Source organism: Drosophila willistoni (assembly GCF_018902025.1).
Source record: "Drosophila willistoni isolate 14030-0811.24 chromosome XL unlocalized genomic scaffold, UCI_dwil_1.1 Seg141, whole genome shotgun sequence".
Taxonomy (NCBI): domain Eukaryota; kingdom Metazoa; phylum Arthropoda; class Insecta; order Diptera; family Drosophilidae; genus Drosophila; species Drosophila willistoni.
The window spans coordinates 15127434-15151993 of NW_025814052.1; the positions used below are offsets into that span (position 1 = coordinate 15127434).

The following is a 24560-nucleotide window of genomic DNA, read 5'->3' on the forward strand; positions in this document are numbered from 1 at the left end:
AAAGCTTTATATCCATTTTTTCCAACAATATAAAATAAAAAAATATAAAAGCAATATTTGTTACCACTGAAACAATCATTGCTATTTAATGCATTCATTAAAAATCAATTTAATAATTTTCAATTCAAATTTTAATCGATAATATAGTAGCCTTTTTATCGATAAGAGAATAGTAGCCATCCATCCGGCATATACGATAGTTTTCGCGTATTTCACAACACTAACGTTAGTTCCATCTCTATGTTATTGACCATCTCTAAATTCTGGGCTTTCGCAGTGATCGAACGTTTACCGCCAATCTGCAAAAAAAGCAAAAATTAAATTCTCAACAACTTGCTGTTTAGAAATTACTTGAGGTAAGTTTGCTCTAAAAGAGCATGTATTTGCTACATACTTTATAGATAATAAACAACATGGTTTGGTTCTCAATCTATTTTTTTGCCATGGTCCGCCATTTTGATGTTGGCTCAATTCACAAAAAAAAAAAAATGAAGGGAATAATGTCGCACGAACAAAACGTTATTGAAACTATGATCCAATCGTACATAGAATCGTACAAGCAATCCGCGCAGGACATCAAAGAGAGTCAACTAGCAATTATCAAGAAAGCGCAGCAGACGAGCAAGGCCTACATTGAGAAGAATGAGCAGTGCATTCACCTAACGGACGAGTAAGTACCGTTGTTCCTATAGACACTCTTGTTTTTAAGTAGCTAAAACAATATTTAAGAATCCCCAGACATAAAACGTGGCAGAAAGCATTTTGTGAGGAATTATCATTTGTTCTCTCTATTTAGATTAAAATGTAGCCAAGAAGAGGTAAAGGAACTGACTCTGACTCTCGAGGAAATGCAGAAAAAAGAAGAAACTATGCGGCAGAAGTGGCAAGACCTATTTTCCAAATTTGCCGGCATTGAGAAGAAATACGATACGGAAATACACAATGCTAAAATCACCATTGAAAAGCTGAATTCTCAGCTAAATGAGCGAACTAAATCTGATGCAGAACATGAAATTGAAGTAAAATGTTTAAAGTGTTTCTTAGTTTTTGCACTTATTAATTATTTTTGTTTACAGCTGGCTGAGTTGCGCTCCATCCAACAGACGCTTTCTGATCAGCTAGATAGCAACAACGAAGCCTACAATAATCAAATTCAGAGTCTTGAAACGATCAATTCCAGTTTGCAGGACGAGAACAACAAATTGACTGCCAATTTGAAGATTTTACGTGAAGAAATAGCTGAACAAATAGCTTGCTATAAGGAACTCACGGTAGGAACACGCACAATAGTGCTATATGTTAAATTATGAACCAAAATGTTTGTATAATGCAATTGATTAACCTAACCGTTTTACACCTCTTACCTGGTGCTTGTTCAGTTGTCAATGCAAAAGTCTAGTATGGCTACGAATGTCCAAAAAGTTAACTTTGAGAATGCTGTCAAGCATCACGAGTTGGAGCTGAAAAAGGCTCAAGACATTAGAGCGACACTTGAAGGTAATCTAGTGCATAAGGAACAGGATTGTCAGAAGCTGTTGCAGCAAAACCAACAATTATCTGAAGAAATACAAGGGATGCGCCAAAAATTTGAGTTGGAGTTGAACGAAAAGAAAGAAGAAATGGAAAAGCTATATTGCCACAACCAGAATGTAACAAAGACATATATGTGTGAGGAGGAACTCTACAAAGAGAAAATTGTGTCTCTACAGGGGGAAATAAAAAAACTCCGCGAAGTGAACATCAATCATGAAGATGAAATAACTTCACTTATAATTGGGATTGAAAAGGTATCTCAAACCAACGAAGACAGCATCGAACAGGAAAAGGCCAAAATTCAGAAAGCATTCGAAGAGAAAGAGAAGTTGATGCAGGTAACTTTTTTAAGATAATCACATCAGAACGTATAATAATTCTAATTACTTGCAGGAAAAACTAGTAGATTTAGAAAAAGAACTCAATCGCAAGGATAATGAGCTTTTGGACTTGGAACGAAAGAAAAATGTATGCATTTACAGACAATTATAAAAAAGAGCATCTCAGCTTGGGTATTAGTTGTTTTAATTTATTTGCCCTCCGATAGATATCTGTTTCTTATTCAATATTTTGTCCTTTTAGTCTACCATTGCAGAGCTTAAGTATAAAATGAATAAAATTGGCACTGTCTTCAGCCAATCAGTGGGCTCTGCCACCGTCTTTCATGAGACTAACGAATCGGATTCGAAGACCTATAAGAATCAGATGCAGCCAGTGTCTGACACTGTAGGCATTGTGACATTGCCTTTAAATAAATCAGAGAACACCATTAAGGTAAGATGACCATCCATGGTCTTCACAACCCACTAACATACTTTCTGTCTGTCTTTTAATTAAAGACCCGATCTAAGTCCCCTGATACGTCAGATGGTGTGGTTTTTCCTCTATCGACTCCAATCAAAAGATCCCGTTCAATGCGCTCATCTCGTGCCCGTAAGCCAATGTATAATGACTCTGACTTTAATGATGAAACAAGTGAGGATGAATATGTACCGATTATCGACTTGGTGGAATCCCCAAAAACACGAGTATGAATCTTAAAGCCTAATTGCGATGACTTGGTGATTTAATAATTTTTTATTATTTTGTATAGTCGAAGAAAAGTCGTCCAAGCGCTAAGAAAATGAATCGTTTGGATGCCGCATCGCCCTCTGAATCATTGTCGTGGGATATTTTCGATAAGCTTAAGTCTGCTCCATAAAATTTTTTAACAGCTTCAGTTTCATTCATGTTTATCGCATAAATATTGACTTGAGACACGAATCTTCCATTGATTTACTCAGATTAGTGCTCTGTAATATACTTTTCTTTAGTCAAGTATTTCGAGTATCACCAGATGAAACAATATGCTGGAATATATGTACTTTTCCGTCTTTATAGCTAAACTTAAGTTGAAGTTAAATATTATCCTAATATTCATTGGAACACAATGTTATTCTAAAATGTACTCGATTTGTACAATCCTCTAATTTTAAAGTAATGAACTGAAATATGTGCGATATTTTGTTTTGAAAGAGTTAAGATTAAGCTCAACCAAATATTTAGGTTTAACTAAACTTAAGAAGTTAAATATTATCATTACTCTCGCCTTATCCTTGATATGAAATTAATACTGGTTCACGGTAGTTTGTGCCACATTATGTTTCGAAAGCAAGAAAAAATAATCTTTATCTATGTTAAACTAAACTTTAAAAAGTTAAATATTATCATATCTTTCGCCTTATCCTTGATATTTGTGTATTCCTCTCTTATTGAAATAATAAGGGGAAATGTCCATATTTTTTTGCCCTTTCATTAATCTTCCATTGATTTACTCAGATAAGTATTCTTTAATATACTTTTCTTTAGCCAAGTATTTCGAGTATCACCAGATAAAACAACATGCTGGAATATACTTTTCCGTCTTTATATCTAAAATTAAGTTGAAGAAGTTAAATATTATCCTAATTTTCATTGAAACACAAAGCGTTATGAATTAAGCTAAACCAAATATTTTTTTATGGTAAACTAAACTTTAAAAAATTGAATATTATCATTTCTTTCTACTTATCTTTGATGTTTGTGCCTTGAAATTTGTATTCAAACATTAACTAAGAAAAAATTTGTGAAACAATATATTTCTATTATTTTGTACTTTAAATTAAAACTAGTATACATATAATATACGGCCGAAAGACCAATCGAATCTTATTTCGTTTTCTTACCTGTAAGCCCTAAGATTACCTTTTGAAACCTCTATTATAGTTAAATGCAGCACTTTCAGTTTATAAAAGTGCGTCACTTGAAACTTGAGCTTTCGATTATCGCATTTTATATCCGCCAATTCCTTCAGAATGCGGTTTGAGCATTTGCATTGCGTCAATATCTTTAGGTAAGCTACTTACTCATTATTTAATGAAGAAAAAGCTATCATTCGATTTGTTAGTAGATATATATGTATTGTATTTATTTTTAAGTCCTCCATGGAGCTCTTTTTTTAGACTATGTCTACGCATTTTGCTGTGTTAGCTTTATCTTAACGATTAACAAAGTAGTTTAATAAGATCTCTTGGATAAATGTAGCATTTCATTTTTCTTTGTGCACGTTAAGCCATACATGTATGTATTGTATGTATATACAAACATATCTTGGACGGATTAGTGTTGTGTTACATGGAAGAAAAAAAAAATATCAGGTTTAATGATAATTCAAACTACATTATCATTTTTCCCGTGATGTTGCAAAAAAAAAAATATATATATATAAATTTGATTAATAGTCGCTTTCTTTAAGCTGGAAGCCCGATTTATGTACATGGACCATGTATCCATTAAAATGTTCTCTGATTGATAAATAACGTAGAAAAATATGTAAATCGATGTGAGAGCATTTTGTAAATGCGCCCATAACCGTTTATACATATTTTGTGTCTATATAGGATATGCATTGTGTCTACTATGTAGATCTGTATCTAGAGCTATTCTGTAGTAATACTTTTAGTTAAGACCTGCTAACCATTTCCAGATTGGAGTTGGAGTATTGTATTTGATTTGAAGATCTTTTGGTGTGCTTTGCATAAAAGTTTGTTTTGAGTCTCTCTCTATCTCTGTGGCAGTTGAAATGATTATATATAGTACGGGGTCTTGGAGTGATCGTTGGACTTTGAATATATATGTACATATAAACTTGTTACTTTGTGGCTAATTTGGATTCGCATAAAAAATAGTTGTTTTAAATCAGAAATATAAGGTCTACATTCTCTACATACGTATATATTTTTGATTCCACCTGGCGATCCTGGCTAAAATGCTTAAAGGCAGCTTAGTTATTAATAGATTTATGTAAGCAGATCAATATATACATATTGATCCACAAGAAATCTGCTTTCAATTTGTTAGTATCATATCGTTTTACTAAAGCTCTATGTTGGGTATAATCCAGCGGACTTTCTCCACATGGAATATAATTCGTTCACCCTTGCGGTTTTCACGATATCAGCAAAAAAAAAAAAAATAGTCTTGGAAGTGGAAATTATATAGAAAGCGAAAACCGGAAAGGTGTCCGAGCCGATGAGTCGTCAAGACCTTCTTCAAACCTTGCTGCGACTGATAGATTCATAGCTAAACTGTTATGTCAGGCAATAGTAATTGGCACTTTCGTTAATTGTTGTGTTTAGGATATTAATTTATATTAATATTTATGACCTAAGATTACTTTTGAAATCACTTAGGGGTATTCATCTACTCTATGATAAATCTTATGCGGAGAAGAATCTGGTAACCAGAATCAAAACCTACACTGATATCGCTTCTGTCGTCTTTGTGATAATTCCCAGCATAAGCTATAATGTGCAGTAGGGTACTGATCAAGGGAATACCCATAATTAAATATCAGATTTACATATAAATATTGTTGGTTTGCTCTTGCCCTTCCCATACCGGTCGTTTTTAGTCGACAGTTAAAAAATAATGTGACTCTTATGTATGTTGCTGGTTATTGGAAACGCAATAGAATCAAACCCATCTACCATTTTCGTGGGGGCATTGGTAAATCCTTTTCGGCATGGTAGACACTTCGATGGGTCTCCACATATTGACTTTGTGTTTGGCTTTGTGCCACAATTCGTTCTCCCGATTGCGCTGTGGCCATGGCCAATTGCTGGCCAGGTGCTGCTAGCGGCTGTAAATTGAAATGCGCAAATTAATGAATCATTGGAGTTATCAAACGTTCATTCCATTCCATCCATGTGTCTTACCTGACGGGCACGATGTGCACGAGGAGTGGCCTCTGGCGAGGAGATCTCAATGTCATCTGGAGCAGTCCAGTGTTCGGTGAACTCACTAGCCGAACGGGCCAGCGATGGGTGACTGAGCGAGCGATAGAAGGAGCGCCTATCCTCATCGTCGTAGTACTGCATGCGATAATAGCTGCTGGCATCGCTTGCATTATCGAAATGATCCGGCTGAGGCCTTCCAAAGTCAACAGTCACTTCGGACATGGAACGGAAGTCATTGTGATCGGTCTGGTATGAGGTGCGCGAACTGCGACGCGAACGCTGTTGGCCAAAGGGTCCCTGGCCAGGTGTCATCTGTATTGGCAAATTGGGATCGTTACGTATCGTGCGCACACTAGAGCCACCATCACTGTCGTATTCGTAGAGAGTTGGCAGGGAGCTGCGACGTGAACGTGTGTCCCACGGCTGGGGCTGTGCCTTCTTGCCCCGCTTAGGATTGCCGCCGCGCATTTCCACATCGGTCTCGTCATCGCTGGGTGGTGCTAAGATGCGGATGATGACATCCCAGGTTTGTGGCTCAAACATACGCTCGTAGCGAGTATCCTGACGAATGCGCTCAAAGTCTTCACGCACCACCGCTTCGGTCAGCATGGTGCGCAACGAGGACTGTGTGGTGATAATCTCCTTCCACTTGGCCCTGTCGTCGTAGCTGATATTGTGCACTGAACTGACATCATCTGGTGGTCCGGCCTCAGACATCTCAGGCTCCTCAAGGATGCGGATCAGGACGTCCCAATTGGGCACATCCATGTCTTGTGGCGGCACTTCAATGGGCTTCATGTTGCCCACTAACTCGGGGCTTGTCAGTTTAAGCTTGTTGTCATGTATCTGGGCCGGCGGTTCAGTAGGTGGCAGGGTCAGCTCACTGCGCTCCATTTTAGGCGTCAGAGTCAAGCCGGAGGCACTGGATATGTCCGAGAAGTTCTCCCACTGCAGTTGCTCCCGTTCGCTGGGATAGTTGCGAACCTTCACATCGAATTTGGGATCGATAGGCGGTGGTGGTGGTGGCGGCAACGGAGCCTTGGCCTTCGGTTTGCTCTTGTACTCTGTCACACGACGCTTGTGGCTTTCGATGTCCTCGATGGTCTTCTTCTCAGTAACCGTGCGTAGGTAAACATCATCAACCGTGTGCGAGGTGACCAGCGGCGGCTTGGGCACCACCATTGGCTCTATGGGCACATATTCGTCCTCATAGTAATGCATGGTGTCAACTGCGCGATTAATGTCGATCGCATGGCTATCGGGAACTTCCGATGACAGATCTGTGATCTCGCTAGGAGCCGGTCCGTCGGTGTAGTCAGACCAAGTCTCCGGTCGGCCATCAACAACCTCATGATGCGTGCGGGTGTAGACAGAGAACTTAGGCTCAGCCACTAACACCGGCGGTGGCTTGGGTGCTGCATGTAGTTCCGGAATGTAGGTGAATTGCGATTGCATAGTCTCCACCTGGGGTGGCAGTGAGTCCATAGTCATAATGCTTTCGCGATCCTCGTAGCCCTCCATAATGGTCGAAAGATTGTTACGATCTGGACGCACTGTTGCCACGCTCTCCGTGTCAGAGGTCACAGGCGAGGGAACTGGCGGAGGTGATTTCTTAACTCGCACCTGCACATCGAACTTGGGCGAACCGGCCGCTTCCTGAATCGGTATGGCATGACGTGTTATAGCCGCTGTGGTCACTACAGCATTAGCTGCTGGCAACTCTTCGCTGTAGATACTTGAGGTCTCCTGAACGAAGGCCCGATTCTCGAAGCTACCCGCGGAGCTGAACGGCAATGATCTGGTGTCAATCTCCTCAATCTCAGAATGCGATTCACTTGGATAGTCGGATGGAATTAGAGCTCCCTCGCTGCCCGAGGAGCTGTATACCGCTTGGAGTGCGGCATGGGCACGTGGTATTTTGACGCCCTCAAAGGCACTTATGTTGCCCACACTGCTGCCGCTCAGTTTAGTGATTTCGGAACCGCTGCCCATGCTCATGGGCAGTCGTCGCACTACGGGAATGGGCTGACTGCGCAGGCAGTAGTACGAAACGGCAAGTCCCAGTAACAGCAATGTAAGGAACATGATGGCACAGATGATCATAAGTATCTGGATGCCTTTCAATGGCGGTTGCAAAATTGCCCCGGTGGCAATTGGATTCAGGCTGAAAGCAAGAAAGTAGGAAATAAATATATATACGATGGCTATAATCAATATGGTAACGCTTACATAGGAGCTGGGAGAGCCGGAGGCAGTGAAGGCACAGGCGGTGGATAGCGGCAGACAATTGTGATGATCTCATCGCCATCCATTTCCAGATTGGCATGGAAGCGAACAATAATGTTGTTGGTGAACACGCGTGTGGGATTCTAAACAGAAGCGAAATAAAATATTTAAGATATTACATGATGCGCTCTGCCAATGACCTTGACCCACACTCACCTGAATGGTGCCACAGCCTTTGAGGGGCAATTCAAGGCGGTAGCTAAGGGCGCCTTTGCCGCTAACCCTACAAGCACTGCTGCGATCATAGTCCGCTTGGATAATGCCATGGAAAGGGTCATTGAATTTGAGATCAACCTGATGAATCGGATTGAATTATAGAGGATTCACAGTGACAAATAAAAGTCCAACTTACTTGCATGGAGCCAGCTGCACAATTGAGCGCTGCCTTTGTCCGATTTAAAAAGATTAATGGGCTAATGTCATCCAGCTTGGTTACCTGATTAAATAAGGAGCATATAGACATTGTAAATGTATTAAGCGTTTCCCATATTCCATCCATCCAACCATCCAAACATCCATCACCCATCGTTTGCAGCATTCGCAAATTGCGTGGGAAGCGGTGTCGACACACCGATCCACCGATTACCATATTATGTAAGCTACTAGTGTGGGTGGACAGACTCAGACAGACACCGATACAGACAACTGCTCCTCCTCTTGGTTATGGCTGCGTTTCCGAAGTGTACTTTCCCTCACTCTCTCCCTCTCCCACTTCGCATATGTACTACTTAATCAATGGGTTATTGTTGCTGCAGCCCCAGGGAAAATCTCAGGCATAACCGTGCATTGTTGTGCTCGGAAATGGAACGAGAGCGTGTGTCGGCCAGTAACTATTTACTCAGTCTCGAATGTAAATACATAGGAAGAGTGCGACTCTGGCATTATTAGCATAAGCTTTTGTATAGGAATGCAGTTTGGGAAGATTTTAAAAATTAATTCCGTCAATGTAAGTAAATCAAAAGCCAAATCAACCCAAGACTAATTTCATTAGAAAAATTTATAATGTTTAGAATTCCTAGTGCACTCTCTTACCTTGCCATCCAGTGTGGCTTCCTCGGGTAGACCGTTAGTCGTATAGTTTCCACTATCGCCATGCTGCACATAATTGGATTGGGCTGCGGCCTGTTGTCCACTGCAGCAGATCAGCGCCAGTAGCAGGAGTGCGACAGCCATTACAGATGGCCGACAAGGGTCCGGATCCGAGTTCATATTACGCGACCAATTGCGAGTCCAAATAAAAAACTTGAAACAAAAACCACTGCAAAAAGAAAATCAGCACAATGTATGTATAAAACAAATTCGAATACACCATGAGAAAAAATCAATGTAGTCGTAAACATTGATCGAGGTTAGAGGAATAGATCTATATCTTTTATTGACAGACTTTTTGATTGATTTACGTTTGCATTTTAATGGTGTGAAAATAAAATTCAGTTCATCTTTTTATACATTTAAAGAAATCTCGATCGATAGAGCTTCTGTTCTTATTTTCAAAGTGTAAGTGTATGTACATATGTATGTATGTATGTATGTATGTATGTGCATATGTATCCATCTATGGACTGCGTTTAGGGCTGAAATCGTGACAAAGTTGAAAACGGAGACGTGAATAGGAGATATAGGCAAAGACGGCGCAGGCGTCGGGGACGGAGTCTTGGCAAGATACTGCAGCTGCACTTAATGCCCAGATCGGTGCAGCTGCGCGCTTTCATGGCACCAAATGTTAACGCCCAGCAAAAACAAAATGGGCCTGCGATTTTTTTGATATTCTCTTTTTTATTATGATTTATCGTCTTGCCATGAAGGCTAGCCGCGGCGGGCTGGTAAGTGGCCAAGTGACCAATTGAGTGACTCAATAAGTTGGTCGAGAGATGTAGATCACAAAAGCCATAGACTTGCAATGGCGGATATGAATACCGTTAGGTCGCGCAGCCCTGCCCCATTGTGTTTATTGGTCTACTGTCAACGACCTTCGGCCCAAATATTTGGCGTGATAAAAAAGACAAAAACAAAAAAAAAGCATACACACAAATGAGCATAGAAGAAGTTGCTGGAGTAAATGAATACATGTTTGTAGCTAGACTGCCTGCCCCACACATGGTTTCTCCAAGAAGATCTGCGGTTCTATCTCGATGTAAGTTTTCTTCCCTGCGAATGAATCGCTTTTTAACGTCTTTCATTCTAACATCTTTGTTTTTTGCTTTCTTGCTGTCTTTTTTGATTATGGCTTTCTTTGGTTTGGTCTGGGGATTTCAAGATTGCGAGTATTGTGAGGAGGGCAATTTCTTTTAGACAGATGTTCAATGTCAATGTTGAAACGCTTTTTATATCTCTCAAACTAAAATCTGTCTGCGCTCCTAAAGAGCGGCAAGAGTTCGAAGCGAACGAAGCAGTCAAATGATGAAGAAATAAAAATAATAATAATAAAAAAAATAACACCTACGACAATTTTGCCATATTTGTCAAGTCGAGTTGCCTTGAGCCAACGGGTCTCCGTCTTTGACGTGGACGTCGACTTTGTATTCGCAATTCGAATTCGAATTTGATTTCGACTTCGATTGCAGTGCAAAGCAAAACTGAAGCAAAACCCAGACTTGGTCCGATGGATGAGTGTATGGGTTGTGGTTTAAATTCTACTCGATTTCAGTTTACCATTTTTTGCCAAACAAGTTTTAAAGCCAACCAACACACACACACACACTCACTCACAACGACCCCCACAGGTAGCTGATGGTGGTATGGTTGTACGTAGGAGAGGATTTTAGACGGCCAAAGCTAGTCGAATGTACTAAGCGAAGCTAAGCCTAGGCTAAGGACAAGGGCGAGAATGGGTACGAATAAAAAGTGTAGTTTAAAGTGAGAGAAAGAAAGAACATATAGAACAGGATTTTTCAAGGTTATCGATTTGTTATAATGCAGACTAAACACAAATTTGTCGTTTTCAAATGACTCATACATAATATGGATTTTAAAATATCAATCGAGAACCATTGTCGTGAAGTGTCCAATAAGCGCTTGCTGAAACCAGTTGACCAGTTCTCCAATACCAATAACTCTGAGTTTCCATTTGTTTTGTCATTATACAAAATATCCATTAGCTAACTCAATATCGTTAAGCGAATGCTAAGTTTAAAGAGAAAATCGTTACGTCAGCATACCTCTTAAATAGCATATACTTCGAAAATATTACCTTAAGTTTCAGTTAAATATTGCCAAATGGAATAACATTATTGCACCGCTAAATTAACTGAAACTAGAAGACAAACTTTTGGCTTAAAAAAAAAACAAACGGTCAATATCTAATTATTCTCTCTTTCCTGAGTACGACTCGGCGTTTATTCTTAAGACGAGACTATGTTTTAACTGAAACCTCTACTGAAAGATATATAGAAATAAAAGTTTGCAGATTTATGAATACAATTCAAATTAGTTCCTGTATCAAGAGACATGCGAAGTATTCGTTGGGGAAATAGAAGTCTGTAAAAATTCATTGAAAATGGAAAACTCGAATTAAACTGCTAGCAAACATACATACATACGAATATTGACTAGAACTACATTTTTTAAACATGTGTAAGTATATATGTACACATGTATGTACATTTTTACGTGTAGTTAATTACATCTATGTACGTGTATACCTGTCCCATGCAGTCGCCCGTATATACATACATCTTATGAAGCTTCTCAGGTACTTGAGCATTCATTTATATGTATGTAGGTATGTACATGGTCTGAACAAAACTGGTATTTTGACTTGTTGCTCACTTCGATAATGTCCCCTCAAACCCCCTCCTACCACCTGCCTGCCGCCACCTTTCTGTTAGCTCCACTACCGCCATTTCTCTCTCTGTCTCTCTCTCTCTTTCTCTATCTCTTTGTCTTTGCTTCTTACTCTAAACTCGGTTTTGGCTTAGTGATTACGCGACGCGGCTGCTGCTGCTGCTAGTCATGACTATAGCAAGCGGCGGCGTCAAGTATGTAACGCGAGTACAAAATCACTTGAACTGTTGCTGCTGCTGCGCATGCGTTGCGCACTAAAGACCATGGGCGTAGACAGCAGCAATTCAACTCGAGTAGGGAACCCACATTGTTTATTTCTTCTTCTTACTTAAAAAGGCCTTAAATAGTAGTAAGTTGGAAGTATCGAAATATACGTATTAAATAGTTTTTTTCAGTAGAGATGTAGCTATATCCATCTATTTATTTAACAGTTCATAAATCTCTTAATTTTTAATTTAATTTTCAACTAATTTGGTGTTGTCCGAAAAAAAAATATATTTTGTGCAGCTTTGATTTATCATATAAGTTTGAACGAAATGATGTTGCATTAATTGTAATCCAATTATCTAAAATATTGATTAACCGACCCCCTTTTGATATCGATCTGAGGGATCAGGTATATCTTGTGACTAGTATTCATTTCTGCGCCCATGATTCTTGATTTTCTTGCTGTATTTTTCTGTCTCTGCCTTCAGTCCCCTTCAGCAACTCGTTGCTGTTTGGCTTAAGCTTGCTTGTTTCATCGGCCTGCGTAAACATTGAGAGTTGGGAGCCCAGAGGCAGCCACAAAGCTTCTATGGCGGTATTTTTGGTCAGCATTCCAACCGTGTGATGCCCACGCAGTACATACATAGATATATATAGAGAGAGAGAGAAAGAGGGAGAGAGAGAGATGGAGATACAGCCGAACATATTTGAGTAGGTACAGGTAAGATATGGTACGTGCGACTTTGACTCAAGCATGATATTGCTCTTTCTTTCTTTCTTTAGACGAAAAAATTTTTTTTCTGTTCATCGATTGGATAATTGATCGATCAAGTGCACTCTTAAGAACAAATTGAAGTGCAGTAAGCAGTAGCCGGAAATGTTACAGACGCCATAACAATACAGAGTTAAGAGCACTCCGAATCACTTCACTTGTACCTAATCTCATTTCGTCTAACACTTTCCCAAAAAGTCAAAATGAAATTTTCTACCGTTTCGAATAACAATGCGTTTGAGGTGATCCGATGTGATGTGATGTTGTGTTTTGTGCTTTGTGCGAGGTGGAATGCGATGAGAATTCCATTGTCTCACATCTAGAACAGATTTCTATTGAACTGCTACGATGACAAATGCCTTCTTAAACAAAACTATTTAGGTGAGTAACAAAGGTCCAATCGAATTCAATGAGTAATCTCCATGGAAATTGCTATGCGTGATGAATTCACTGTCAATACTAATTAGTCGGCTGCAAGCATCTTCGTGAAATATTCAAAAGGAAAAAAGTCAATGATAAATTCCATTTGCGAAGGTTACAGGCTGCAACACTGTGTACTTTGGTTCATATGTGCATACATGCGATAGTTAGGCACACTGTTTCAGTTGTGTTTGTTTTAATAATTTAGCAAACTAAGTCAAACTTTAAAACACACATACACACATACACACGAAAAAAAAAAAACTATAAAAAAACTTAAAAAAAAACGCAAAAAAAAAATATATATTCATATGTTTATGTATATGTACATACATACTTATACGTATGTGCGTATGTATTTATAAAAGTTACAAAAAATTGTTGAGCTACTAACATGAAACTGCTGATGTTTTTGTTGTTGATTGTTTTTTCTAGTTTTAACTTTTAAGCCATAGGAGAATTTCGCAACGGTATTACGGATATTTGCTTATTTGTATCTTTCGTTTCTCTCTATCTCTATGTTTATCGCTCTCTCGCGGTTGTTTGTTCGTTGCGCCTCGACGCGGTTTGGTTGTTTGTTGGTTTTTTTTTATTTTTTATTTTATTATTTTTCGTTATTTAATGCCAATATTCTTTGCAAATTTTGTTGGTCTAACACACTTGTCCGAGACCGAACGCGCGCTCTAGTGGATTACCTGCTAGCGACTGTTGCCTGGTTTGGCTTGGCTTGTTTCTGCTCCGCTCCGTTCGTCACAACGCTTTTGGGCCAAGTCTGTGAGTCTGTGCATATATTTATCAATTCCATCCAAATGGCTGAGAGTCAAGCTCAGTTCTCTCTCTGCTCAGTGACGCGATTTTTCAGTCTCGGCTTAGACTCGTTCACCTTTGCCAGGCCAGCGATGCGCAACGAATTCACGTCAAAAGGTAGAGAAACAGCAAAGAAGACGAAAAACACACACACACCCCGTGAGGAGATGGAGTGAGCTGATGAAGTTGGGCCACCGATTACAGACTTGCCGAGGACCAATCAAGGTGGACTTGAAAATAGAGATGAAAAGCCCATGGTTGCCCAAAAGTTTTGCTGAATATGTCAGATATATTATATGTAGGGGATTATATCAGGGGTGCCGCACTGGTGCTACATGCCTTCCATTTCCAACTGGCATGTGATCGGTATCTCGTGTATATATCTTCTCTCACCATGTTGCCAAACCTGTTGTGTTGCTTTTGGGCTGGCTTTAATTGCGCGTTGTCTGTTTGCTGTCCACTAGACTCTCAGAGAGTGACCACAGAGATAGAGAGAGAGAGAGAGAGAAAGAGAGACAGCGCAGAGAGAGCGGTAATGATGGAGAGCGCCACGTTAACTGCAAACCACACTGTGGAGGCACTCTTCTTTCTTCTTTCAGTCTAAACTTAAGCCCTATATACCTAATGGTTTTCAGGCTAGAAGAGTGTCTCGATGTCTCTAATACTTTCATGCAAGTCAAGTTTCCAAAATGATGCTCAATATGGTTAGCACCAAATTTGTAGTTAATGAATAATTACATTTTGCAACTTGAAGTTGTCACACAGCCTCTACAAAGTGATCCGGTCCAGGATTGTGAAAAGTACCACATACCCTAAATGTAAGTGGAAATAGTACATAATTATAGACTATAAACATTTCCCATAACGTAATAATATCTACATATATCAAAATACCTACTACCCTTTTTATGACCAATTGGATTACCATTATATAAATATTGAAAAACTTTAAGCGTTTGATAACTTTTAACTCTCTATCTAACGAGGATCCGGGTTCGAATCCCAGGCTAGTGTATGGATGTAGTTTTCGTCTAAGCCGAAGGCCTTAGTTGCCAGTACTTGTAAAATATAGTTAGGTTGATAGTTTATAACTATATCCTATATTTTAATAATAATAATAATAATAAACTCTCTATCTACATATAGTGGAAACATATCCCATTTTAATTACACACGCGTTAAATAATATGTTGATTTTGTTCTTGTTTTTATTATATTATAAATTTATAAACACAATAAATAATAAGTATGAAGGAAAGATATCTTTCCAGAGATAACGAGAGATTTGTTGTACATTGTAGTATTTGGTTGAAGCTTTCATCTAAAATGCCAAAATTCTACCAATCGTCTTCTACATCATTGGAGATCTCAAGGCGGAACGAAGTCTGAAAATCTTGCAATTTGCGACGGCAATTTCTGCTCAATGGATTGTTACGTAGATCCACCAAAGCCAATTGGTTGCTGGTAATAGCCTCTTCAGTGTCAATCTCTGTAAAATGTAATTGTCTGATATAGCTAGGTACTCTCCTCCCAATAGCTCCTGTTGTGGTCACTTACCCAATATGGCATTGTTTTGGGCATCCAAAGTGGTAAGATTTGGTAATTTGAAGACAACCTGAGGTAATACAATGAACGAGTTATTTGAAATATTTAGTCTGGCCAATTCAGTAAGTATGGCAAATTCATCGGGCAGTCTCGTCAGTTGATTGTGTGATAGATTGAGATCTGTTAACAAAATCAAATTATTTAAAAATTGAGAAATTGTCATGTATATAGTGCACCCACCTGTAATGGCACTGAACTTGAGGGCAAATTTTGGCGACACTTTCTTAAGGACATTGCCACTTAGATTACATGTCTGGAGTTCTGTGTTTCGCATCAGATGATATACAGCATCTGGTATTTGCATGAGTTCACATTGTGATAGATCTGAAAATAAATACATGGATGGAAGATATATTCATTACTAAACTATGCCTTGTGAGAGCTTTCGCCATACTAAGTAAAAGCTCTTGCATAAAGCTAATGATAGATGGCGTTTTATATTCAAAGTATAAAAATATTTTCTATATATGTATGTATATCGGGCGATTTGTTGCTTCCCTTACCCAAATTGCAGTCTTCTGTTGCATTTTCACACCGTTCAATCACTTTCACCACACTATGAGCCATCTCGGCGTCTCTCCATGCGTTCTACCCAAAGGGAGATTTGCTTATCAATGACCCAACTTACGAATATACTTAGCTATAGCTATGCATATAGACTTTCACGTAACGAACTGAGCACGTGCATGTATCGAACTCGACTAAACATAAGTTGACTTCTTCTTCCACGCACGATCTGAGCATGGACTACTACTATGCTTTGGACGACAACTTTGTCTCTCAACACCATAAAGCTTTTTCATGCGGGTGAGGGTAGCAAGAGAGAGAAAGAGTGCGATTTCCTCCCATAAATCATAATTATACGAATTCCCCCAGTCAAAATTGAGAGAAGATATATTATGTGTATAAGAGTGAACCGATTTTACCATAATGATGTGTTTATTTTGTGGAAATTATCTCAACCCCCCACTGAGACTGAACCAAATTGTAATTTAGGTATAGAATATATCAATACTATAAAACGAAATAATTTCCTATAGTACTTTGATTAAAACCGAACCTAGTTCAACAAGGGAATCGTTATCAGCGCAAGAAACAACGTACATACGTACATACATATTACTTCGAATCGTTGGCTCGTAATCTGGTTGTGAGGTAATCAAGATATAACTCTTATATATCTCAACCTCGATTTCAGTCAACTGTGACTGTTACACTACGAATTCCCATTTTAAAATATGGATCGCGTGCGTTTATTAAGGAAACGCAAGAGGTTTGATCAATTGCATAAAGCTTTATGGGTTAATTAAGGCTTAAAAGAGTTACAGCTACACATTTCGATCAAATTGTTCATTAATGATGTCAAAATTGTTTTTGATAAATAACCCAAAGTGTGTGATGAATAAGCCTTCGTCCCATACCACATACCACAGTCTTAGTCTGAATACTAACTTCTTTGGCTATTATCAATGAATTTGGCATAGTGTGTGGGAAAGAGAACGTTGTTATCACCTTAAAACCATATATGGTTTATTAGACAGTTCTTTGTCAATTGTGTTGGTTCATTACTGGGAATGTACACATTCAAATGCAATTAAAGTTGGCTGACACATACTCGAATCGATTTGAAGCGACGCACTTTAGCTCACATGTTTTGAATGGCTGGATGGGTGGGTCTATCTCTGGGTGCGGGTGCGGGTGAGTTCAGTATAAACAAAATGTTGCATTCAGTGCGCAATAACTGAAATTGGCAAATGGCCAACTTTTCTTTCGTGATGATGATGATGATGGGTATTCCATTTTTACGACTTACATTCAAATATGTCTTATATACAAAAACAAAAAACATATTCGAAAAGAACTTTACTCCATCAAAGATTTGTTGTATTGCGCCGCACTTACCCAGTTTGTTGTTCTCTTTGGCGTCTTCGCAGCGACGCACTACGCGTATAACACCCTTTCCAGCGATGGGTGAAAATGCCGCAACACCGCCGATTCTGGCTATATGCGGTGGAATACGTGGATCATCTGTCATTGCTACGGGGATATCGCTATTATCAATATGATTTGCATTATCGCCAACATTATCTTGATTTCCATTGGCATCTGTATTGGTAGTCGCATTGTCATTGCCGTTAGTTGTGTTTGTATTTGTATGATCATCTCCACCACCCCCGTTACCGTTCCCGCCACCACCATTATTATTGGGAATATTTGTGATATCGTTGCCGAAGGGTCGCATTTTTACGATCACTTTACAAAAGATTCACTTCACAAAAACAAAACAAAATAAGAGAAACAAAATACGATTTGTCACTTAAAATTTTTCAACTGAATTTTGAAATAACTAATGTTTTATAAATGTTTATGTTTGTCTATGTACAATTGTTTTTTTTAGCTTTTGCCGTTAACTTTTTTCGCAACCAACTGAACGTGCCTCTCCTGCGCATTGAAATATTGAAAATGCTTTTTACTTTCCGTTTTTATAGCACGGAAGAAGAAAGAAAAACTGCGCACAACAAAACAAAGAAAAAAAAAAAACAAATGAATTAAAAAAAAGAAACAAAACCAAACGTAAAATGGCAAGAAAAACAACAAAAATAATAACACACAAAATTGGCTTTAAATGGCATTGAACCGAATCTTAAAATACACTCACAATTTTCATAAGTGATTAAAAAAGGAAAAACTAATACATACATAATAAATTGCCTTAAGGTGTTTTTCCATAAAGTATACTATGAAAATTCAAGAATTATTAAGTTAAATCTAAAATTATTGAAATGAAATTTATGTCTTTTATTTATCATTCAAAAGAGTTGATTGGCTCTGTAAAACTATAAATAACAACACATTTGTTCACTTCATTTACAAAAAATTGTCCATTATCAATCTTGTTCAAGAAAGAAACATGAAAATTACTTGTAGAACATTTGTGATTAGGAATCAATAGAGCTATAGATAATACCCTTTATCGTCGTTATATGGGTACGAAAATGTCTTGTCATTGCAAGAGCAATACCCTCTGTTATAAACAGTCCTTCTCTTGGCCCATTCGAGTATTCGGCCTGCCACAGCGGGAAAAGTGTAAAAGTTCAATACAAAAAACAGAGAGCCACTGGGAGAGAGAGAGAGAGAGGGAGCAAGAGCGAGAGAGGCTGAGAAAGAGAGAGAAAGGTGAATAAGAGCATAGAGAGAGACGAAAACACTTCTGATTTTAAAGTTACATATATGTACTTTCACATATGTACATATATAAGATCTGAGATTTTACGCATTTGCCCAACTGTCGCTTTTCAGATACCGGAACTGCTTATAGTCGGAAATTTTCCGCACACTTGCCAGTCAAAACAAAATACAATAATATTTATTATATACGTATATCTTTATATATAAAGAGCAGATATACGATTGACAAGGACAAGTTGTTTCCAGAATTCCGATCATAAGGAATAATAACGGCAAATATTTATACTATTTGCAGCTTTTTGTGCTTTGACATTCAAAAAATTCTCATAAAACGAAAGTTTTTTGGCACTTTCATAAGCTTTTCACATTGCAAAAGCTAAAGGAAAACTTTCGCTGCCGAGTCGAACGTATTATTAATCTGCTCTGAACATTGAGGCAGAGGTAGTTCTGGAATACCTTTCTAGTAAAATGATAAACTCAAAATAGATTGGAATTGTTTATTCTTCTAGTTTTAAAATATTTCATTTATTCGTCAAAAAACAAGTTGAAACTCTAGAAGGGATATCATTGATATTGTATCCGATTTGTATACTCAACATTATTTTAGATATAGGTATTGTTACATATACATATGGTAGATAGTAATACAATATACATATACAGATTTTATTTCATTTAAAACCGACAAATAAAGCTTTGAATTCGATTAGAACAAACACGGCTAAAAAATAATTATTTAGTAGGTAAAGTAGGTAAGTAGTAGGTATGCCACAACACGTATTGAATGTATGTATGTAATAAAAATGCCCATAAGTTAGCTCACTAACACTTTTCCAGTCTACTGCTTAAAAGTAATTACAGTATAAGTAATTAACCCCGACATAATTACTGCAATACCACACCCTGGGCATGCTGAAGTCCTGTGCACAAGTACAGCATTATAATGCTAAGGGCTTGGACACGTTCATCAGACTTGTTCTCGATGCTGATCGTTGTTGGCTTCCAAAGCGATGATTCGGTGGCCTTTTCGACATCGTTCATCATTGTGTAACCTTCGGTTTCTGCATCTAAGGCGATTTTTAATTTACTTAGCTACAAAAAGAAAGCAAACGAAGTGTTTTTCGAGTCCTTATCTGGCTAAAGTGTATACTGTACCAGTTCATTGATTTTGGACACTCGCTCATCGGGCGGCTGACTGGCGTAGAGATGCTTGCTGGAGCTCTTGGCCAGATTCATAAGGTCTTCGTTGCGGGAGTGCCGTATAATTGGCTCGGTAATGATAATAACCTGATCGTAACTAAGAACTGTACAGTCGACAGGTAATGCCTCCAAATGCTGTGTAACACGATCAAATGGATTCTGTTGTGTCTCCTCGGCTATTGATGATTTCCTATTTGCAAAGAGGTGACGCATGTTTGAAATTGATATTCAAATCAATTATCATTGAACTCACCGCGATGGTGTATGTTGGGGGCTCGGAGGGAGGCTCTTTGAGTTTACTGGGCCGCTTTGACTGCTACCCGTCAGTGATGACACAATGCCTGGAATATCCAGGTTACTGGCCTGACGTTTGATACCTTGTGCCAGCATTCCAGTAAGGCTCGGCCTATGCACATCGAGGCCCGAATGCTGCTGCGCCTGGTCCCCTCCAGAGGCACCACTCAAAGTAGCCGCCGACTCATCTAGTGCACCAGAGCCCATTGCCTTTGATTCAAGCAGTCCCAAGTTTTCCGCCTCGGTTATGGTAAACTCTGGCTTATTTACCATAGAGGCAGCAGGCGGTGGCAACGATGTGGAGCAATCGACGGGGCCACAGACGGTTGCATTTTGGCACTTGGCTATGCATTTCTTGTGGCACGACATTGAACACTCCTGACACTGCATGGCATCCTTCAGCCAGATTTTCTTGCCACAAAAATCACATTGAGTGGCCCTATTGAAGTGAGTGCGGACAAAGTTGTGGGCTCGGGGCGCAGCTGTCGATGAGACACTGGAAATGCCGCTATCTGCAGGTGTGCCTGTGGATCTCAATGATATGCCATCCGATAGGTTGTCCTCACCAGCTTTATCACTAGAAGTTGTGTAATTCCTGAAAAAGCAGCGTTTTTATGTTTATGTCCCTTACTATTCAATTTAAAGCGCAATTCCTACCTGGATGGAGATGATTGCTTTGTGGTGTTTTTGGTTGCCATCTCGTTGAGAGTTACATTTGGATTACCCAACCAGGAGAAGGCAAGAAGAATATCGCCGAAACATAAACTGGGATTGAAGCCTGACTGATTCGAGAGGTGGTGCATCTTACTGAAAATTAAAAACGGAATCATATAAAAATGGCAATTATATTCGAGATACATATGTATGTATGTATGTCTTTACTTACACTGCCTGCAGACTGGCTGGATTAAGGGCTATCTGTTTGAAACACTGATGCAGGCTGGTCTCCGAGCACTCGACGAGAATCTGACTGATTTGTATGTTGTTATAGCCCAGGAGGATCCTCTCTCCGGCACTTTTGCCAAAGACGCAGACGTTGAGGAAGCGGCTATTGGCGTCCAAATTAAAACTGCACATATCGTTCATGTGTACCAATGGGCTGAAAGCACAATCAATGGTCGAGTGCTGATAGAAATAGTTAACATCCTCGCTAGACCTCTCACTTGAGCAGAAGCCAATTGCCGGCTGTAAATCCTTTTCTTTATCCCTATCCCTATCCTTGTCTCGCTCCTTGTCTTTGTCTTTATCTCTTTCCTTGTCCTTGTCGCCGCTCTCTCTACTCATTGTTTTTTTAATTGCCTTGGCAATAATATTAGATTTTTTGGGTGACGGTGAATTTGTTGGCGTACTATTAAGGCTCGACTCGGTGGAGTGTCGACTGTGAGTAGGCTTGACCACTAAATGCTTCACAATTGCACCACTTCCGCCACTGGCCCCTGAGTTTGTAACCTCAATGGGTAATTCCTCTGGGGATTGCGTTTGCTCGAGTTTTGCTGCTGCTGTCGTCGTCGCGTGAATAGGGCAGAGATCATCGTATTTATCCAGATCCTCCAATATGGCATCATTGCGTATGATACCGGGAATAGAGCGCTCAATCCGCAAACAGAATACGGTGGCCTGCAGGTTCTTGACCACTTTGGCTATTTGCTGAATGGTTGTCACCTGTTTGCCTTCGATGGCAACTAAAGCATCGCCGGCCAAGAGTTGTGACTTGCAAGCAGGGGTGTTCGGTAGCACCGACTCGATCATGACCACCTGGGTGCTGCTCTGCTTAAAGACAATGCCAATCTGTTGATTCTTTGCTTTGTGTATATAAACGTCCAGAGAGATAAGCACATTGCGGCTATCCTTCTGATGGGCCTCGATAAATGGCACCGGAGCCAGTGTTATGGTACAGTAGACATCACTCTCAACACTCTCGCCATTATTCGCCCAAGGCATCAGTCTCGATAGCTCAGACACCTTGACTGTGAGCAGACCATTAGGTTGAATGTCGCAATCGCTCAGCTCCTCCTCGGCTGTCCAATGGAAGAAAGGCTTGTAGCGTAATTTATAGTTGGGCAAGGTGTGTTTGCGGCGCACCGCCTTGCGTATTTGATTTGATATAAGATTCGTGATATTTGATTGCATTTGACGTCCCTGGTATTTGGACTCAATGTCTAAAATCAGTTCAGGATCTCCCAAGAAGCTAAGCGACCAGTGGGTATATGGTTTTCGTGTGAATTGCAATCGCGCCATTCCCGAAAGTTGTTTTACTGCAAATAGTTTCTGTCAATTAACCCGTTTTGGCCTTTGGTTTGGTCTGTCTCACCTTTAAGCATAATAGAACCCTTCTTGCCCAGCACCATATCCGCATCGATTGACGTGGAGAAGTTGCCAACATAGTTAATGTCCAGAAGCAGATCTAAATTCTCTATGCGTTGCTCTCCTTCGTCCAATTCAACATTGTGTACCGACAGCGACCTAATGTCGGGAAACTGATCACCCAATTCGAGTTCTTTAATCTGCCAATAAATATATGAAACGTATTACATATTGATTGAAATTGGATACTTAGACTAACCGTTAATTTGTCCAACAATTTGCCTGTTGTAGTTTTAGTGACTAGCTCATCTAGCTCAATAGATAACTTGCGATAAAACCATTTTCGTACACGATTGGAGTTCTTAAATTCATGGAAAAGAAACTGCATAACAAAATTGAGGGAAACCAAAGCCGATGCCCCTTGAAGGTTCGCATCCACATTGCTTAAGTTGCTCTGGCTTTGGTCCTGACTCTCGTTACAACTGTTGCCCATTGACGGAGCATTGATGTTGCGTGCCGTTTGCTTAATGTTCTACGAGAATGAAAAAATTAGGGAAAGGGACCAACTGTATGTGAAGATACTTACCAAAGGCAGAGTATACTTGGCATTTATCTGTTTCTGCTCTTCACTTTCGTCTGGTAGATTGGAGAATTTGATAAAAATCAAATATTGCAATAGTATGATAACCACTCCGCCAATTAGCAGAAAAATTAAACATAATAGAATTAAATTCGAAATGGGAATCTCCATGTTTTGTCTGGTGGTGATGAAGTAAAGGGAAGGCGTAGAGGCGAGGGGTCTTGCTGCTAGTTGTTTGGAATGCGTTGGCCTTTCCCTTGACCTTAGGACATGGGACAACAAATCAGTTTTCAGTCTTTTCTTTATTTTTCTTTCCTTGTTTTGGTTTGGTATTTTTTATTTCGTTTATGTTTGTAAAATTGCGTCCTACATGTGCAGATTACTACGCATTATCCAGTCCATTCCAGTTCAGTCACATATAGACATTTTCCATATTTTGTCTCGAGATTGGCAATTAGGAATTCCAATGCTAGCTAATCATCTTTCATCATTTTTTTTTTTCATATTTTTCGGCAATTCTTTTTCTTTTTTTTTTATTCGGCTAATTTGGTATTAACTGTGGCAGCTGTTTCGCTAACACTTCAACTTTCCACAGTCGCACATATGTATATACTAGTCTAAATGTGAATCAAAATCAATATGTATTCGTTGCTGCCTGCTGGAACGCCACTGCGCATGCTACATAAACATCTGCTTGCCATACCCTTGCGTTAAGGATACATTTATTCTCGTCATCCATTTGGTAACGCCCTGAGAAAGGGATTTGTAATTCAAATTAATCAATTTTCGGTACACCCATCGAAATATTTGCATAGATACATATGTACTTACAGCTCTGAGTAGCAGCAGTACCATTAAGAAGATTGCTTTTACCTATTATCTGTGTGTGTTTTTATCCTGCAACAGGATATGCGTCTTTATTTTTCATGCATTCCTGAGCAATATATTTGTATTTCTCTTTACAGTATTTTTTATTTTATTTAATCTTTGCTATCTTCGAAAAAATTATATTTCAAGTGGCAAACGCAGGAACTCCTTTGCTTTTTTATGTATGGGATAATCCATAGGGTGGAATGGTATATTAAAGTCGCCAAAATGTATGTTACAGGCAGAAGGAAGCTTTTGCGACCCCATAGAGTATATATGTCTTTATATTAGTAAATGCGCACATTTTGTATATGTAAAGACATGCCTATCGATTGACATCATCAGGTCCTGGAATGTCCTTTGAGTAGCTGAGAAAAAGCACGTTTTGAGAATATTGCATGTCCTGCATCCTCAGATGACCCCATTTTTTTTTGATGCCAATCTGTAGGATCGTCAA

At 39.2% G+C, this 24560-nt stretch overlaps 4 protein-coding genes across 6 annotated transcripts; 1 reads left to right on the plus strand and 3 right to left on the minus strand.

Annotated features, from left to right (window-relative positions):
• The first annotated feature begins 239 nt into the window (after positions 1-239).
• Positions 240-3258, plus strand: LOC6638034 (putative leucine-rich repeat-containing protein DDB_G0290503). The gene is made up of 9 exons (XM_023175664.2): positions 240-356; positions 495-670; positions 797-1019; positions 1077-1271; positions 1380-1871; positions 1927-2001; positions 2116-2307; positions 2373-2561; positions 2627-3258. The coding sequence occupies exons 2-9, from the start codon at positions 501-503 to the stop codon at positions 2732-2734; spliced, it is 1644 nt and encodes a 547-aa protein (XP_023031432.1). The 5' UTR covers positions 240-356; positions 495-500; the 3' UTR covers positions 2735-3258.
• Positions 3259-3969: 711 nt separating this feature from the next.
• On the minus strand, positions 3970-14077 carry LOC6638092. Of its 2 annotated transcripts, none has more exons than XM_023175490.2 (7): positions 13953-14077; positions 9108-9333; positions 8428-8511; positions 8232-8369; positions 8019-8158; positions 5769-7953; positions 3970-5692 (listed from the first exon to the last, which is right to left on the minus strand). In XM_023175490.2, the coding sequence occupies exons 1-7, from the start codon at positions 14060-14062 to the stop codon at positions 5537-5539; spliced, it is 3039 nt and encodes a 1012-aa protein (XP_023031258.1). In that variant the 5' UTR covers positions 14063-14077; the 3' UTR covers positions 3970-5536. The 2 variants fall into 2 exon arrangements, with proteins under 2 accessions (XP_023031258.1, XP_002061187.1); XM_002061151.4 differs by lacking the exon at positions 13953-14077 and adding an exon at positions 13652-13694.
• Positions 14078-15254: 1177 nt separating this feature from the next.
• LOC6638093 (leucine-rich repeat-containing protein 20) lies at positions 15255-17964 on the minus strand. Of its 2 annotated transcripts, none has more exons than XM_023175622.2 (4): positions 17572-17964; positions 15850-15993; positions 15622-15789; positions 15255-15553 (listed from the first exon to the last, which is right to left on the minus strand). In XM_023175622.2, the coding sequence occupies exons 1-4, from the start codon at positions 17909-17911 to the stop codon at positions 15402-15404; spliced, it is 804 nt and encodes a 267-aa protein (XP_023031390.1). In that variant the 5' UTR covers positions 17912-17964; the 3' UTR covers positions 15255-15401. The 2 variants fall into 2 exon arrangements, with proteins under 2 accessions (XP_023031390.1, XP_002061188.2); XM_002061152.4 differs by lacking the exon at positions 17572-17964 and adding an exon at positions 16173-16370.
• A 1549-nt stretch (positions 17965-19513) lies between these two features.
• LOC6638094 (PDZ domain-containing protein 8) lies at positions 19514-23843 on the minus strand. The gene is made up of 8 exons (XM_002061153.4): positions 23243-23843; positions 22916-23188; positions 22664-22856; positions 21239-22607; positions 21010-21159; positions 20312-20947; positions 20014-20248; positions 19514-19950 (listed from the first exon to the last, which is right to left on the minus strand). Exons 1-8 carry the CDS (start codon positions 23405-23407, stop codon positions 19744-19746), a joined length of 3228 nt encoding a protein of 1075 aa, XP_002061189.4. The 5' UTR covers positions 23408-23843; the 3' UTR covers positions 19514-19743.
• Between the last annotated feature and the right edge of the window lie 717 nt (positions 23844-24560).